General features: G+C 34.5%; 2 protein-coding genes across 4 annotated transcripts; both read right to left on the bottom strand.

The window, feature by feature from the left end:
* Positions 1-8,377: 8,377 nt before the first annotated feature.
* On the bottom strand, positions 8,378-10,740 carry LOC113753065 (WUSCHEL-related homeobox 1). 2 transcript variants are annotated; one of them, XM_027297144.1, is made up of 4 exons: positions 10,006-10,740; positions 9,619-9,933; positions 9,443-9,522; positions 8,378-9,095 (listed from the first exon to the last, which is right to left on the bottom strand). In XM_027297144.1, the coding sequence occupies exons 1-4, from the start codon at positions 10,193-10,195 to the stop codon at positions 8,670-8,672; spliced, it is 1,011 nt and encodes a 336-aa protein (XP_027152945.1). In that variant the 5' UTR covers positions 10,196-10,740; the 3' UTR covers positions 8,378-8,669. The 2 variants fall into 2 exon arrangements, with proteins under 2 accessions (XP_027152945.1, XP_027152944.1); XM_027297143.1 differs by having other exon boundaries at positions 9,619-10,740.
* Positions 10,741-10,821: 81 nt separating this feature from the next.
* Positions 10,822-17,188, bottom strand: LOC113753066. Of its 2 annotated transcripts, none has more exons than XM_027297146.1 (7): positions 17,010-17,188; positions 15,811-16,078; positions 15,629-15,684; positions 15,442-15,520; positions 15,116-15,254; positions 13,684-13,797; positions 10,822-11,257 (listed from the first exon to the last, which is right to left on the bottom strand). In XM_027297146.1, the coding sequence occupies exons 2-7, from the start codon at positions 15,975-15,977 to the stop codon at positions 11,198-11,200; spliced, it is 615 nt and encodes a 204-aa protein (XP_027152947.1). In that variant the 5' UTR covers positions 15,978-16,078; positions 17,010-17,188; the 3' UTR covers positions 10,822-11,197. The 2 variants fall into 2 exon arrangements, with proteins under 2 accessions (XP_027152947.1, XP_027152946.1); XM_027297145.1 differs by lacking the exon at positions 10,822-11,257 and adding an exon at positions 11,925-12,419 and having other exon boundaries at positions 17,010-17,173.
* Positions 17,189-17,716: the final 528 nt, after the last annotated feature.

Raw genomic sequence — 17,716 nt, 5'->3', positions numbered from 1 at the left:
GGTTGGCGCCTCTTCCTCGGGACCGTCAGGTCCTGAGGTCGAACCTCCGCAGCAACATCAGTACCGCCGTGCATCTATCGTGTTTGGTTCTGGTTGGGGCGCTGGGCCGAGCCGGAGTGGGATTAGTCGGGCCGCCTTTACGGTCTTGACCCGGACACCCACTCCGTCAGCAAAAAAAAAAAAAAAAAAAGAATAAGATAAGTTTGCTTAAAAAAATCCAGGCGGTGCACTGTGCATCCGCATTTGTTCGATAGTGGTTCAGTCTCCTCCGAATTATCCTTGAAGCTCTTTAGATCCGCCCTTCCCCATAGCGTAGGATAGATTAGGTTATACAATAGTTATCGTTTCTGAAAAAAAGAAGAAGATAAGTTTTTTTACTTTTTTTTGTGGGAATTGCAGCTTTAGTCCCCTTGCTTTTACTTTGTTTTTTGCTTAGACCAATGCCGTAACTTGAGCAGTTTTTCTAATTAGACCTCAATACTATGTTGGTAGTAAGATCCATAGGATTAGAAAAGTAAGAAGTTAGTCTAATTAAACTTTATATTTTTCATATTAGGTATTAATTAGTTTTAATTCCCATTCTTTTAGGACTTGTACAAGCCCAATGTAATTTTTATTTACCACATTACTTGCACATGAAAGTGCACTTTCTAATATGCAAATCTTGATTTCTTTTCATCATTTTAATTCGTGAATGCCAAGCATAATATATACGAATACATTTCCGTAGCAAATTAAAAGAAATTTTTATTCTAAGGGTCATATATACAATCACGTTTATGTGGCAAATTGATTCGCCTAACCGCATTAAATCTTAGCTTTTGTCATGAATTGAGATCTTACAATGATTCAAATCTAATCCATACTTAAGAACACAATGAATGATCAACTTACACTAGTTAAATGTGATATACTTAAATATATTTTAGATGTCATATTTTGGAAATATAAGATTAAGGGATAATTCAGAAACCTCCCTGAAGTTTCTGACAATTTTACTGAGCTCTTTTGAGGTTTGAAAAATTATACCTACCTCCCTTGATTTGATAGTTTTAGTAATAAAATCTTAAATAATATTGACTTGATCAAATTTTTAAATGAATACCTAAAAATGCCCTTATATAATGAGTTTTAATTTACTTTCCTACACACTTATAAGATTATCTAGTATAATTATAAGAAAAGGCGCCGAATTTTTTATATCCATACCTACTATTTAATAAACAACTATAATAATAATTTTATCACTATGATAGAATATTTTAATAATTTTTTATTTTGGATTTAAATTTATAAGATAGAAAAGAAAATATTGAAATAATTCATTTAGAGTTTATGAATTTTTCGAGTAGTGGGATTATCATAATTTAATAGTGGTTTTGGGCCATTTCCTTTTGATTTATTGTTAATTTTAATACCAAAAAATAAAAAATAAAGATTAACAAAAACATTGGATTGCATATAAAGCTAATTCATAAAAAAATCACTAGTTTGACATTTGGTTAGAGCTGTTAATCGAGCCGAGTTGAGCCGAGTATTTGGCTGCCGAGCTCGACTTGAGTTTAATTCGAGCCGAGCTCGACTCGAGCTCGTTAGGAAAACGAGCTTTAAAATGTGTTCGAACTCGGCTCGTTAAATGTACATGTGGCTCGAGCTCGACTCGTTTATCACAAACGAGTCGAGCTTTACGAGCTCGAGCTCGAGCTCATGCAAATTAATCTTAATAAAAACCTATAATTTTTAATTTTTATAATTTTGATTTCTAAAATGACAAATATGCCCTTTATTAACGAGTTCTAACGAACTACTCGAGTATCACTCGGCTCGTTAACTAAACGAGCATGTTTCGAGTTCGAGCTCGACTCGTTAACTAAAATTAACGAGCCGAGCTCGAGCCTTAACGAGTCGAGCTCTAACGAGCTTTCGAGCTATTCGATTGACTTAACAGCTCTACATTTGGTTACAATAGAAACTAGAGGTAATAGTGGTAGTTTTATAGTTTTATTGGCAAAATATTAAAAAAGGAATAAGAAGGAAAAATAATTAAAAAAATAATTTTAAAAGTCATTCTAAGTATAAACATACCAAACAAGAGAATTTCATTAAAATATTTAAGGGTAGTATTGTCATTTTAAATGACAAAGGAGGTATGTGTAATTTTTAAAATCTCGAGGGAGCTAAGTGAAATTGTTAAATACCTCAAGGGAGGTTTCTGAAATTATTCCTAAGATTAATTAGAGAAAGTAAATAAATACATGAGAAGGTAAATAAGATTAAATAGGCAATGTATATAAATGTAATGGAAGATTATAATTGTTAGTATGTATATTTACATGGTAGGCTAGGTAATTTTCAGTTGTGCTGATGAGTGCCCACTGAGCGCCCATTAGAAAATTTTATTTTATTTTATGAAGCATCAAAACTGAAGAAGTTTGGTTCAAATTATTGTTAAATATGTAATTTGGATAGCAAACGAATTTTACAATTACTTATATTTTGTTGTTAATTAGTACATTATACTTCAAATTGATGTTGTACTAGTTTTTGGGCTCACAGCATACATGAGCTCGCCAAGACGAGTGCCCAGATTCTATAGCTACGTTGATATTTAGTCTCCACCATTAGTTTGGTTACAATGTGGTCTTGATCCCGAAGACTTGGAAAGCTATAACAATAGCATGAAGCAATGGAGTTTTGAAAAGGAAGCACGAAGAATGCGGTTGAGACAGCAAGATTTTTTTTTTTTAATTGAAACAGAAAGAGATTATTGGGAAAAAAAATATTTTATGGACAATTTGTTAGAGTCAAAGGTGAAGTTATGGAAAAAATAATCAAATCTATATTTGCATTTGACGCTTTGCTACAAATTTTTCATTACTAGATAGATGGTCCATTTTATAACACTCAAGCTGTCTTCCCAATCCAATTTTTTACCAATTTAAATTCGAAACCGCAAATATAATCATTTATTGAAAAATAAAAAAATTATAACCAAATATATGCTAAAAACTTATTGGACTTCACAATATACATTTGTTCATAATTTCTTGGTAAAAATAAATTCAAAATGAGATATGAACTAATTTATACTACTTAAATTGCATTTCAATTATTGATTGGACTTTGAAAATTACTTTCAAATTTTCATTTAGAGTGCAGAATACTGCTTTAGAGTGTGTATCTCAACAAAAGCTTGACCAAATTTTCCGTTTTCCCACAAATGCATGCGTACAGGATAAGTCTATGGTGGGAACTTTACGGAAGTTCCTACTATAGGAAGTGAGTGCGTGTTTGGACAAGAAATTGACACGGAATGTGATGTCAAATCTCTGCTAGTTTGTGGTTAAGTCCCAAATGCTTTGCTATACAAGCCAAATTTCTTTTCAAAGCCAGCACAGAAATGGAACAGTTCTCTACTGTTTTTCTATTTTAAAGATTTTCTAACCAAATAAAACATTATGCCTCAATATATGTATATGCATTTTTTACATTGTTAGCTACATAATTATGCCTCAATATATGACATGCTACACATGTAAACCCTATGTTATTGCAAATATTTAATATTCTTAATTTCTAATTTCTTTTATTTCCTTTCCATCTTTTCATTTTTCCTTTTTCCTTTTTCTTCATCACTTGCGTTTCTTGTAAATATATTTTATATTTGCACTTAGGCGTTATTTGCAGTTGTTGTGGCTTATACAGAAATACTTCTGACACAAGTGCTTTTAATAAAAATGTTTTTAAATTATTAAAAACTGAGATCCTTAAGTTACGAAAATTTAGTTTCCAAACACGGTAGGAGTACTTTTAGTATTAAAAAGGTTTTTTTTTTGGGTAAATGTAACTAGACCTCAAAAGGGGCCTTAAGTACTTATTAAATACTTAAATGCCATTACTAAAAGCTTTATTAAATGAAGTAATTGTCAATAAGTTACCATAATCCCCTTATTTTATATTACAAACTAGCACCCCATGTGTATTTATTTGATTATCGGTCAACCCCATAACCATTTCCTAATTCATTTGTGCTTTTCTTCTTTTTACTTTTTCATGCATAGTATCTAACCATGCCCGTGGGTCTTGCCTGTGCAATTTGGAATGCAGGTGCCCTGAATTGACAAGCTCCATACGTGCCAGGGTCTCCTTCCACTTCCTATGGTGCGCACAGTCCAGAGTTCCCACAATAGACGAATCCTTATAACCGCATGAGTGCATTCTTTGGAGCTAGGTTCAGCTGTGAAGCTATGATGTTTTAGATATCATTCTTCCAAATGCAGCTAATTACATAAATGATCAGATCACAGCAGCTTCTGCACTTATTTATTCATCTGTCCCGGGAATTGTATCAAATTTCTGCAGTGGTCTTTGATCCTCTTTATGGGTGCTCAAAAAGTTTCAGTACAGACCTGGAATATAGGTCTGGTAAAACCTAGGTTTGATGTGTCAATTCCCCTTATATATAGACTAAACAAGCACAGCTAGCTAAACAATGACTCTCTAATCTAGACTCCAAAAGGACAGCCTATATAAGATTGTCTCTTATGTTTCTTTTTTCGGTGCAAAATGTTGTCCTATTTAATATATCTTCAAACATTATGCTACCGATTAAAATTTTTGTTTGACATAAAAATTAACCAATGACAAAAAAGTCAAACAAGAAAAACCAGTCAGCATATATAAATGTAGATAATGAAATGACGATCTGGATACTAACATAAATTTTCGGTACAAATTTGAAGAAGTGAGAAAATTTGTTGTGTTACTGTTTATATTTGTTAGTATTTTAATATTTACACTTATTCTATTAGTGTATATATTATATGTTACAATTGCCACTGACAGTCGTAGAAGCCAATAGTATGCAATGAATAAAGTACCTTGCAAGAACTCAAGAAACCAATAGTATGCAATGAGTAGTGAGTTTGTTTGGATAGGAGTTTATTTGGATGATTTATTTCAGATAATTATTATAACACTTTTTGTGATGTGATGTATCTGAAATAAAAATGTGATTGAAAAAATAAAAAAATGATTGAAATTTGTGAAGCAAATTATTTTTTTCAAATGATCTCAAATGATCTCAAAATGTATCTGAGTGTGTTTGGATTGCATAGTTTTGAAATAAAATAATTTATTTCACAAATTTCAATCACTTTTTTTTATCTTACATACATCATATTACAAAAAGTGCTACAGTAATTATCTCAAATAAATCAAAAGTCATCTAAGGCATAAAATTTCTTCAGGGTTGGGCTTTTATTAGTAGGAATGAAAAACTAAATAGAGAGACAAGCAATTGCTTGTGCTAGTCAAAGTCTTCATTTTGTATTCTATGAACTGAAACTTTGCTATTTATAAAATGGTCATGAATTAGCTCTTGTTCCTTAAATTAAACTAATTTAGTTTTCAAGTTTTCTCAAATGACAATTGGTATCAGATTATGATCGTGATCTCCTCAATAGTCAAATGGGTAAAAATTTCGCTGACTTTAATAATCTTTTGATACTGTTAACAAGAGAAAAATCATTGCAGTATGATGCATGAAATTGACTTTCCAACAAAAATCGACAAGAAAATTGAAAACAGGTACCAATTAGTTGAATCGAAGCAACAGAGGGTACAACATGATTTTAAGAAGGGAGACTTGAAGAAGCAAGAACCATTAATGGGGACTACAAAGTACACACTGACTCATTGGGTTGTTTGGACTTTGGAGGGTTTTGCATAAAATGTAAAGTGTATTGTCTTGTTGGGACTAGGCAAAGCAGAATAAAAGAGAGCAACCAATCCAACCAAAGGCAGCAGCCTTTTTAGTCCATGGAATTAAATATCTCTTCCCACCTTAGATTCGGTCTAAGATCATACGGTCGGTTCCTCGGCAATAGGCTCCTTTTTTTGTTGTTCAGTACATTCTTTTCTTTCTTCTCCTGTCTTCCATAGCTTTTTATCATATCTCTACCAAACATTATTAATTCAATGCTCCAAAGCTGCATGGGTATTTTGTAGCAAACAACAATATTTTGGGAGATAATCAATATAAAGAGCTCAACATCGCGGGTTTTGAACTAGTGACCATTGTTGAGATCTCGAATCTTTGATTTTCAACTAGTGACAACTATTGAGATCTCGAATATTTGAGAATTGTATTATAATGATTAAGACATAGATATACACGATTAATTCATATATAACATCTTTAAAGTGTGAGGACTTCAACCTCCATTTTAAAGTAAAAAAGGAAAAAAGGATAAAGTGTTTGAGTTTTTTTTTTTACCTTAATTATATGGATTAATCTTTTTACACTGACAGTGTATACGATATCAGCGTTGGATGAATGACAATTATGTAAAATTTAAATTTGAAATTCAATTTTTGCACACATATCATAAATCAAAAGATGATAGTATATACATTGTCAGTGTATATAAGATTTACTCTAATTATATTTGGACTATCCTAACATTTGAGATTCTAAACCATTAGGAACTAACATTCGCCCTAGTCAAGGACAGAGATGTATGCACTACTTTCGTCACTGTGATTTGTAGTCCAATTAAGGACAAGGGTTGATTTATATTTGCTTGAATAAATCCATATATAAACTAAATTGAACCATGGTACCTTGATGTAGCTAAATCCTGGCCATAAAATTCTGCGAAATGGAAAAGGGCCTGATCAACTGTTAAAGGGCCCCCTTGATCTCTGAGTCTAGTGTGTAACGTGCATGTCCACAGTCAGTTGCTCGTAGTTTGTACATTTGCACAAGCCAGCACACATCATTGTGAATATCATTTGGAGGTTTTGAAATGCAATCTTTTTTTCTTTTTTTTTTTTTTTTTTTTTTGGTGGGCTTTGTGTTTGTGGACAACTTTAGTTCTCATAGCAGTTGTACTAATATTTTGCGTGCCCTATATACAACGGGAATGACGCTAACACAGAACCTAAGGCCAATGCTGCAGCAACAGAACCAGTGGGATTGGTTATGCATTTATTTTGGTAAACATATTTTCTGACTAACTAGCTGTAGAGGGATTGGCCTAATTTCCCTGGAATACAGAAGCAAATGAGAGTTAGCAATACAAAATGTATATTAATGTCTTTTTTTTACTCTAATATCTTGGGCATTCTTCCAACATTTTTTACTAGTTTTTATGTTATGGTTAGGGTTGAAAAATGAACCAAACTATTCAATACTCAAATTGTATCCGACTTGATAACAGTTGATTCGAATACTCAAATTGTATCCGACTTGATAACAATTGATTCGAGCTTGATTTGCTAACTAATCGATCAATCCAAACTCGATCAGCATTTTATGTTTGATAATTTTTAAATTCGATTAAATTCTGCATAGCCAAAGGGTTGACAAGAGTTTTATGTTCACGTTTTAAGGTCTCATATCTTTGAAGTATGAACCACTTACTTTGCAAATACTTGAGTTTTCAATTTTTTTTGTTGTTTCCTCAATAATGGCTTTGTAGTTAAGTTCATATGGGTAATGGGATGTATACTTGTTAAGGGATGTATACTTGTTAAAGTATTCGAAATTTAGAGTATGTCCACCACCTATAGTTTACTAGTATTCAAGGAACACAACAATGCGTGTGCAATTAATAGAACAATATTTATAAGATTTTCTAAATATATTTGTTGAAATCATTTTCAAGAGAACTGATTTTATATTTGACAATAGATATGTAGAAAATCTATCAAAATAAAAAGTATAAACAAATAATTATTTGGTGGTAAGGCATAATTATAGCTAGTAGTTGCTAAAAATAATATTTATTAAATAAGTTAAGAAATGGAATAAAAAGAAATATATGTTACTCTTTTTTTTTTTTGTCAAAAAAAAGGATCTGGTCCCACTTCAGACCCCAACCCTTATTTGGGTTGTTGGGTTATTCCCCATTTTTGTTACAAGGGTCGAACTCTGGTGGATGCCCTAACTAGGGACTACACCACCAGGTCGGCTACCTTGGAGGGACAAGAAATATATGTTATTTGATAGAAGAACATGTTGACAGTGGGTAGTTATTAATGATAATTTAGAAAGAACACTAGGAGACATAATCTGTATGTAATATAGATATATTTTTTAACACGTTATCCTATTATAGCCTAAATCTCTTAAACTTTAACATTAACTAGATTGGCAAATTAGCTTAACCCATTTTTAGTTACTTCAAAATGTGCATTATGACTTGACCTGTCATAATTGTTTAGCCAGTTAGAACAAAGTCTATATAGGTATTAGAGAAATAAAACACTGTACAACTCAATATCTTAGTCATCTTCTTCTCAGTTTTATATGGATCTGACTGTAAAACGTAAATGCCATATATAAATAGTGAAATTTCCAAAATAATACGCATGGAAAATGTAACATTCTCCCATCCTTGGTACCAGATTACATCACATCAAAGGTATTTCACATCAGTCCAGAGTTTCTGTCGTTTTCCTCTCATATCAATTACTACTCCACAGTCTCCATTGGCTGCTACTGACTAGCTAGCTCTCCATTTTGGATAGCTTGTTAGATTCAATTTTTGGCAAACGCTAAACTATTCAGTGCTGCAATCTTACTAGTAAGAATGCACCTAAACATTATCAGATGAACTTATTCATTCTAAGTAGCACATAAGATAAGCATCCTTATGCTGCTCCTAGAGGAACTCATAGAACTGTTTTGGAGGAAGTTTGGAACTTATCGTTGTCCTAAGCTCTTTAAACTCTGTCTCTGATGCTTTAATGGAGCAATGATCGTCGCTTCTCAGTGGAAATAGCTGAAGTGTGTGATGGTTTCTTCTTCCATCTTTATAGTTGATCATATCTTCACCGCAGGATGGGGAAACTACGCTGGAATTTAATGCAGTTATCTGCTGATTTTCCCCTGAAGATTCAAGTGTGGAAGGTGCAGTTATGGTGTTTAATAGGTCAGAGTTGGGAGCCATACAAGACATATCCATCAGGGAAGTTGCACCCTTTGCTATTTTCCTTTCGCTCCTCTTCTGCAGTTCTCTCTCATCCAAATGAGTCCATCCATCTGTTCCACTTTCTGTTACCATTGATCTTTGCATTGATACAGACTCCTGAAATGAACAAGTATTCAAGGCCCTGTCAATTTGCACTATCCCCAATAATACTAACACCCTTTCAGGAATTAGACCAACAGGCCTAACTACCAGAAAGTATAGTATGCAGCTTTTCCAATTTCAACTCTTTTTGTTTTTCCCATCATATAAAAGCTTTCCTCCCTCTTGCATTTGTCACTTTTGCCCTTTTGAAAAATTAATTGACCTACTTTTGTAAAAAGAAAAGAGAGAAGGAAGAAAATGTTCCCTTCATTACCTCATAAAATATCTTCTCTTGTTTTTGTTTTAAGACGAGAAGAAGAAAAGGACACAAAGGCCTATCACTCAAAGGAATGGATACAGACCTTTGAAGTTGAACTGTATGCTGGAATTGTAGTAACCAACTTCTTATTGTGTTCACCTTCCAAAGCTTTGCAGCTAAATCCTGTAAAGAAAATAGTTAAAAGAAGAAAACCCTATTTCATGTCAAGAAAAACTGTTTATTGCATTAGCATCATGGTGCGATACAAACCCTACTTACCTGTCTCTTTTGCATCTAGGGTTTCAACGTCAGTTGCATTTTTGCTAGAATTTGAGTCCGGTTGGCGACGTCTTTTCTGTCGTTCTCTTGCTTTGTGGTTTTGAAACCAATAGAACACATTCTTCCCTTCAATCTTACCAAACTGGCGAAGCTTTGCAGCAATGAGCTTGATCTCTTCAGCTGAGGGAGTTCTTACTCCGCGTCGATACATTTCCTCTAAGGCCATTAGCTGCTCCGGTGTTGGATTCCACCTTGAACTCACTATGGGTTCCATGTGGTTCTCATCTTTACTTTCTTCATCATGATTAACGCAAGCTACAAGACATTCATAACTCATCACACAAATAAGTAAAACAGAAGAAAAACTAACAAAAAATTGTGACATACTTTGATGGTAGTTCATGGGAAATCCAATCCCGTTGCCAATGTGACTGGAGTAATTAGATGGTATCAAGCAACATGGAGCACAATTGCTCATTGAAGAATTAGATTTTGGGAAGATATGGCGAATTCGCTGATTGTATAATGCATCATATCTAGATTCCTTGACACTATCCTCACAATTTTTCAACCACATAATAGGTTGTTCACTAGGTGTCCGAAGAAGGGATTGGAAGGTGAAAGATGGGAGAGATTTATGGAGCAAGTACTAGTTGACAATATGGTCCAGTAGCATGCTGCTGAAATGAAAAAGCAAGCAAGGAGGAAGGGCCAGGGTTGGGGATGGGTGGTCTTATGCAAAAATGCTAACATATGTCATGAATTTAATGCATGTGTTTACATGTACAGATGCAAGATTAGTGCAATTATTGAATGCTCTTTTCTGTGTTTGCTTTTCTTGCTTCTCTCTCTCGTGGGTCGGTTATAAAAGCTTAGGTGAAAAAGGAATTCTGCAGCCCCAAGGTTAATACTGTACTGGAAGGGACATTGAAATTCTTGAGTTTCAGTGATAGAGATGGAACGAGGGGGAAAAAAGGGATGGGGGGCAGTGAAGTAAAGGAGAATGGTTTTTGTTTATAGAAGAAACAACAAGAGATAAGAGTACTTCATCAATAGGTAGACCATGCTATGCAGCTGTGCAGTGTGGTCAGAGAAAAAAGAGAAGGACAAAGCAAACTAGGGAGGATTGAAAAGAAAGCGTGAAATTCTGGGAGATATTGGGGGAAGAGATGTAAAAGCGACATGTCAATGATGAGAGAAGTGTCAAAACTCAATAAGACTTGATTTTTGCATTCCACATTCTACTACTTCAAACCATGCCATCTGCCTCAGCCCCTCATCACACTTCATTTTCTTTTTCCTTCTCGTTTTACTACCTATTCATGCTCCAGTGCCTTTCACACTTCTTATTTCTAAACTGTCTCCCCTTTGTATGTCTTTGATTTTAAAACAGCCTCAATGAGTTCAGTTTATCACTTTCATAAGTGATATACTCTAGTTATTAGTTAGCAGCAAATTGATTCACAAGTGATATACACGTCCATAAGACTTCTTTGCAGCCTTCGTTGGACCAATTATTGCTTCATGTTCAAAATAGAGCACCGAAGACTTTTGAGCAGAGAGCGGTGTGGTTCAATAGTCAACTGCTTGAAATAGTTTTCTGCAGTTCCACAATCGGTGATCCACAACCTGAATAGTGCTGAAATCAAATTGCAAGTCAGATACTCATTCATTTGATTGAAGAAGCTAAATAAAAGAAACAAAACTTTTAGCTTGGTGCTTGTCCAATGCAGTGCAATCAACAAGATATATTAGTTGATTTACTACTGTCTTTGCAAGCTAGGACCCGAATACTAAATAATGCCTGAAGATCGAGAAACACGTTCATTGGGTTGCTTTTTTCGGCTTGCCACAAGTCTTATGTCTAGACTCTAGAATTCCTAGCAAACTAGCTTTCTGTTTTGGCATTGAGGACAGTCCTTCCAACAGTGTTGCATTTGGACATGTTTATCCTTTACCCTCGATTAGGTTTCGTACCCTTATCATGTGAGAGTGAAACAAGGAAAAAAAAATATACGCAAGAGCAAAGTTTATTCTACTTTTCTTTAATTCTTTAAAGCAACTAATGTGAAAGAGATAAAAGCAATACGGGAAGCAGGTGAAGAACTCTGATTTCAAATCTTCATTTCCTTATTTCTACTTGAATAGCAAAAGAACATAGCCACAGACGCCCAGAAATACCTATTTATTTATATTTTCCTGATCAGTCTCCAAAGGATGCTTCTACATTGAAGACCAAATAGCTGATATGCCCAAAGAGTTGGACAATCTTTTCTCAAGCGAAACGTACAGTTAATTGCAGAACATGAGAAATCTTACATGCTTCACCAAAATACAAACAGAAGGGCAAGTACAAATAATTCGTTTCTTCAATGAATCCACTGATTTTGTAAAGTACAAGGCAACGAAGATTGCCACCGTTTTAGACTATAAAGGCATACTACAGAACCCACAGCTGACGGTACCCCTAACCTAATAAATATATTATTACATTTTAATCTGAAGTTTATGGGGATATTGAACAAGTTTCAGCTTTCTGATCAATGATAAACTACGCTCTATATCAGGAATTGAAGTATTTTCGACAAATTAATTTATTAATTCTGAAGTTGCTCTAAAAGCTTGTTACAAGTGCCAACTCCAACAGCAGCAGCTAGATGCCAACCAGCATGAAGGAAGGGAGTTTCAGGGAAGACATCATCAGCAATGAAAAGTGCACCCCCCAAAAGTGATGACATCTTATGTACATTGTGTGCCATCCTCAGTTCTGGATCTTGAAATGCTCTTTTTGCAAAAGCAACCTGGACAGATGCATGGGGAATAAAAAAGGCACCGTTACCAATTTGTCTCGGCTACTTGAGTATTTGAGATTGGACTGTTTGGATAAAAATGGAAGGGTGGCTAGGCATCTTTAGTTACACCAAGTTTAGAAACTAAGGTAGGATAAATGAGACCTCTCGAAAATGGATGAAGAAGTTCAAGTGTTGTGTATTACATATAGTAAACCAGTGCATGCTTTTCTCAATGTTCTCTTTGGTGTGTTTTAACTCGCATGTTGCAAGCTATGGAATCTCAATGGATCCAGGACAGCGTGTGCAGCAACTGAGAAGGCCCAAGCAAGGTCAATTGTGGACAATATTTTATACTTCTCAGGTATTATGATGGTAGGACTAGGAAACACATTTGACAGATCACTTGGGCAGCTAACTTGGCTTCATCTTTTTGGGTTCTAAAAAGGATGCGGAGGTCATTGATGATGTAAAGACAAATTCATGAATCAATAATCAGTAGCATATGGATATATTGTCTCCTAATCAATTACAATTCAACCAAATGCCAAAATAACCTACTTTGGACAATATTAGATTTCAAACAAGTGAGAGACACTTTAGGTCAAGCCAAGGCATGAGCAACATTCCCTTTGCCTTCTCTCTCCTCCTATCACCAGAAGAGCAACAAATCTTCAATGTGTCTCATGCTAGATGAGGACATGAGCATAAACAACCAAGAAAATTAAAGCACGACAAGCTATGTAGTAAACTGTGTTTCAGCTTCCACTAATTCCAGCTCTATAATTAGCATCCGTTTGGCAAGTGAGTTTCTTGGGTGTCTAAAACTTTACTGTAACTTACTGTAGAAGTTGTAGAAAAATTTTTTGAAGTGTGTAAATTTTTGGATATTTTGAAATGTATAGTTTAAAAACTTTGAAAAGTTTTTGAGGTTACTGTAGTTAAAGTTATTAAAAAACTTGTAGCAGACAAACTTGGCCAAAAACTTGCTTGCCAAACAGTTGGTCTTCAAGGAACTACAACTTCAATCTTGCATACCTAACTGGCAATTGTAAGCTACATATGTATATTATGCCAGTCAAGTAATAAGTATAAAGATAAGACTTGGAACACAGAATACATGCCACAACGGAGAGGATTGGGTCTGAACTCTTTTAGCTCGTTCCTGAGGCCTCCCAGGCCTCAGTTACACTTAAGAGAGTCAAAAGACTAGACTTAGAACAGACTGCATTCTGGCTTATGAATCAACTCATAAATATGCATGTACGTCTATTACCTCCATCATCCCAGTATGTACTGCAGAAACCATCAAAGGCTGGATTGGCAGGAATACAGCAGAGGCTGCCATGAGCAACTTTGGGTTCTCAGCGTGCAGTGCCCTTGACAAACACTACAAAGGAATCAGTAATAAATGTCAATTAGAAAACTAAAAGAGTAAAATGTAATCCAGATCTAGGTTATTCAATGAAGGTTTACTGGTTAGCTAGCATCTAGAAAATGCTTGGGATAAATACTATTGAGAAAATCTTACAGGTATTGAATCAACCTAACTCAACTTGTAGCAGAAAAAATACAAACTGCAATCGAACGCTACTTTTTATACAACAGGAATATCCTAATCTTTCCATTTCCTCTGTTCCTCATGCTAGAGATAAAGTGAAAAGCAACAAATCAAACAATGGATGGTGAGCTGCATTAAACCAATATGCTGTATGAGTGGACATATCTAAGCACAAGAGTTCTCTTTTCCTTTGAGTAACTTGTCAGCAAAATGGCAAAGGTCCATGAAATCGATGATTAGATATTTTTCAGTTTTTAATATCTTTCCCTTTCCCTTTGTGAAGCAAATTGCTCACCCTATTTAGCTGCTAGACGAGTGCAGAATACCTGAGTCAAAAGCTTCTTTTCCAAATAGACACACAAGAAAGTCATTGTTACATATTACGTAATCTGATAATTTCTGTTATCACCCTTACTCAGTCAAGTCATCATTGCAGGATACAAGCTTGTCATTATATGTTAAGACATTCAGCAAGGTATTATAGTACAAAAATAAGAGATGAAAATCCAGGATAAATTAGAGCATAAATGTTCTGAATTCACAAACATCCAGAGATGCATATTTAGAAAGTTAACTTTTTTAAACTGGAGACACAGACAGGCTGAGCAGATACACTCAATCAAAAGGACAAATTACAATAAGTAGAAGAAATGGTCATGTTGATGCTGTTGCAAGCCAGTAATTCTTAAAATTAAAGAAAAAAGACAGAAAAATTTAAAGGCATGTAACTTAAGCAGGGGAATAACTGAGGGATGCTGTGAATGTCAAAAAATTAGTCTGTCAGAATTTTTGATGCCCCTGACAAAGGCAATGGCACATAGAAAATATCCAAGGACACTCCAAAGGTTTCAAAACATCCACTTATTACTTTCTGATGGATTAGAAAACCAATCTGCCACAATTTGCATGTACTTGTCCACTATGTTTCTATGCCAAGAAAATTTTCTTAGATGGAAGTATTGATACTGAAGGCTGAACAGCAATTTATTCTACTTGATTCAACTTACGGAACTCTAGCAAATATAATGCGTAGATGGAAGTATTGATACTGAAGGCTGAACAACAATTTATTCTACTTGATTCAACTTACGGAACTCTAGCAAATATAATGCGTACATCCAAAGACAACTATTCATTCATGGCATACCACTGTTGTTGTGGCTATCATTGTGTAGTCAGCCCATCTCAGATATTTCCTTAGTTTTCCTCTCGAAGCATGGTACAAGCTGGAGGCAAGCCCTACTCCAATTAAGGAATTGGCATAAAGTTTACAGTTTAGATTCTTCCTGCATCATCAGCGAAAAGCATTTAGGCCTCAACCATTATCTTCAACCTCCCAGACCCCTCACTGTTTCTGTTCTGTTCATTTGGGGGATGGATTTTGTTGTAACATCCCAAAAGCCGAATTACTCACAAAATATAGTATACACATTTATCCACCAAACACATGCAGGATTAAGGGAAAGCCTCTACCTTGGTGTCTGAAGTCCAAGAGCAATAAAAGGAAGTGATGTAAGCACATTAGCTATCCTCTCTACAATAGTCTTATCACCTAAAATACAGAAATGAAAGTTTTAGAAAAGAAAAAAAAATCAAAGTTCAAGGAAGCATGCACCACAATACCATCGATTAAAAAATACACATGAAGTTCTAAAATTACCAGATGCGCAAGAGTGAATAGGCCTAAGACAAGGAGGCCTTTGCCGCCATGCTCTCCTGATAAATAGATTGCTGTTGTCAGCTATATAATGCTTGTCAAAAACAATTATCAGCTCAGCATTTTAAGTTGAATTGAAAACAGAAGCATATATTGATAGAGAACACGAATTCTTCTTGACTTACTGCAATATTAGCTGTTGGCTAGTCCCAACAGTCAAACTTTCGCAGGTTGACTGCTGTAAATCCTCATGTTTTATCACTTCAAATGTAAATGGTGAATTAGGAACCAGTTGTACTCCGTGTATACCCTCCAAGGCTTTGATAGGCATTAATGCACTTTGGTCACTCATGTGCTCTGTTGGCAATCAGTCAACTGACTGATTGCCAGCAGGACATGAATGTCCTGGTAAAGAAAGAGCTCAGGATGCAGCAGAAAACCTATTCCCAATTCCTGTAACAAATGTAATACCCATTATGTTCAAGAATGTCTAAATGTAAAGAATAAAGATCCAACAGAAACAACTTAGAAAACAGAATTCAAAAATCCTAAAGTCATTAGAAATTATGTCACTAAATCATCACAATGAGAGTTCAAAACACCAGTGCTGATCTTATACATATGTAAAGCATACAAAAGGCTTCAGGACCAGCAGCACTGCATGTAAGCTTTCACCAATTCATTTCCATCTCAAGAAAAAGGAGAAAATAAAAAGAAACTCATATCCTTAAGTATTACCTTGTATTTTATTTCTTTATTAATTCCATTTTTCAGTTACTGCTACAAATTCTTTTTTTTTTTTTAAAGGTTACTGCTACAAGATTTTAATCTAATTAGCGAGAACAAACAATAAAAAGCAGTCTCTAAATCCAGCCAAAAATTACCAAACTAAAACTAGACTAAATTTTACCACCTGATCAGATATATTTATGCAAAATCAAACATTGCTTAAAATATCCCGTAGAAAAAACTTAAATCCTAGATATCCTTCTGCACATTGCATTAAAGATTTTCTGAGCTACTTCCTGCATTGTACTAAAAACTCTTAAATAAAACTGATTCTTTCGTTTGATGATAATAAATATAAAAAGGTAAACTTCATATCCATCAAGAACTTCAGGCAAGCAATGAAATCCCTTCAACAAACCAGTCTTGCAATCGATTAAAGTCTTCAACCTTTTCAAAAAAGCGCCCATGATCAACACACAGAAAGGAATAAAAAGATGCAAAATCCCATCAGGGTTCTCAATTGAAAACAAAACCAAGCAACACAAAATGAAGAAATCACCAGAAAACATTAACGGAACAACAATCAAGAAAATCAGTTACTTAAATGAAAAAAGGAGATTGCTTAAAAAGCTACAAATAGGTAAAATTAAAGAACCTGGAGAAAAGGGATTGCAGCAATCTATCTGAAGTCAGCTGGGATTTTTCTTTTTTTCTTCTTTTTGCTGTTTTCCTTTGAAGCTGCAGATTATGGTTTGAAAAAATACAAGGCGAAAAGGTGCAAGGGATATTGAAGGAAGATTGAAGGGTATTTATGGAAAAAGGATATGCGAATGATGGGGGGAATCTTCCTCAAAAAAACAGGTACTTTCTTACAAAAGTATCAGCATATTCGGGGTGTTTTTTCCAAGCGTACGCAAGTCTACTTTCCTACAAAATCCGTTGATTGTGTTGTTTTGTTTCTGATTTTGGCTTTTGATGGCTTAGGTGTATTGTTGCCTTTTGTCTTTTCGTGTAATTTTAGAAGGGTAATGTTATTTGAGCTCTCCTGTGTTATTTGCATTTTCACTATCCTGTATATTTTGATAAGATCATATTACCTCTACTTTAATTTTTACTCTTGTCCTATATTGTGTTCACATTCCTATATGCTGTTCACATATTACCCCTACTCTAATTTGTGCTCTATCACTTATAGACAACTTTGGAGCAGCAAACATCAACTTCACTTTCTTTTCTTTCAAAAGAAATTTTAAACTCCACTTTTTTTCCCTTTCATAAAAAATTTTAGGGCTTTCAAACTATGGAAAACAATTCTCCAGAAGAGATTGATGAAATATACCAGAAAACTTCACTTCCTTTATT

This window comes from Coffea eugenioides, chromosome 11 (assembly GCF_003713205.1).
Source record: "Coffea eugenioides isolate CCC68of chromosome 11, Ceug_1.0, whole genome shotgun sequence".
NCBI lineage: Eukaryota > Viridiplantae > Streptophyta > Magnoliopsida > Gentianales > Rubiaceae > Coffea > Coffea eugenioides.
The sequence above is the reverse complement of the archived record's forward strand: the minus strand, read 5'-3'. Positions and strand labels throughout refer to the sequence as shown.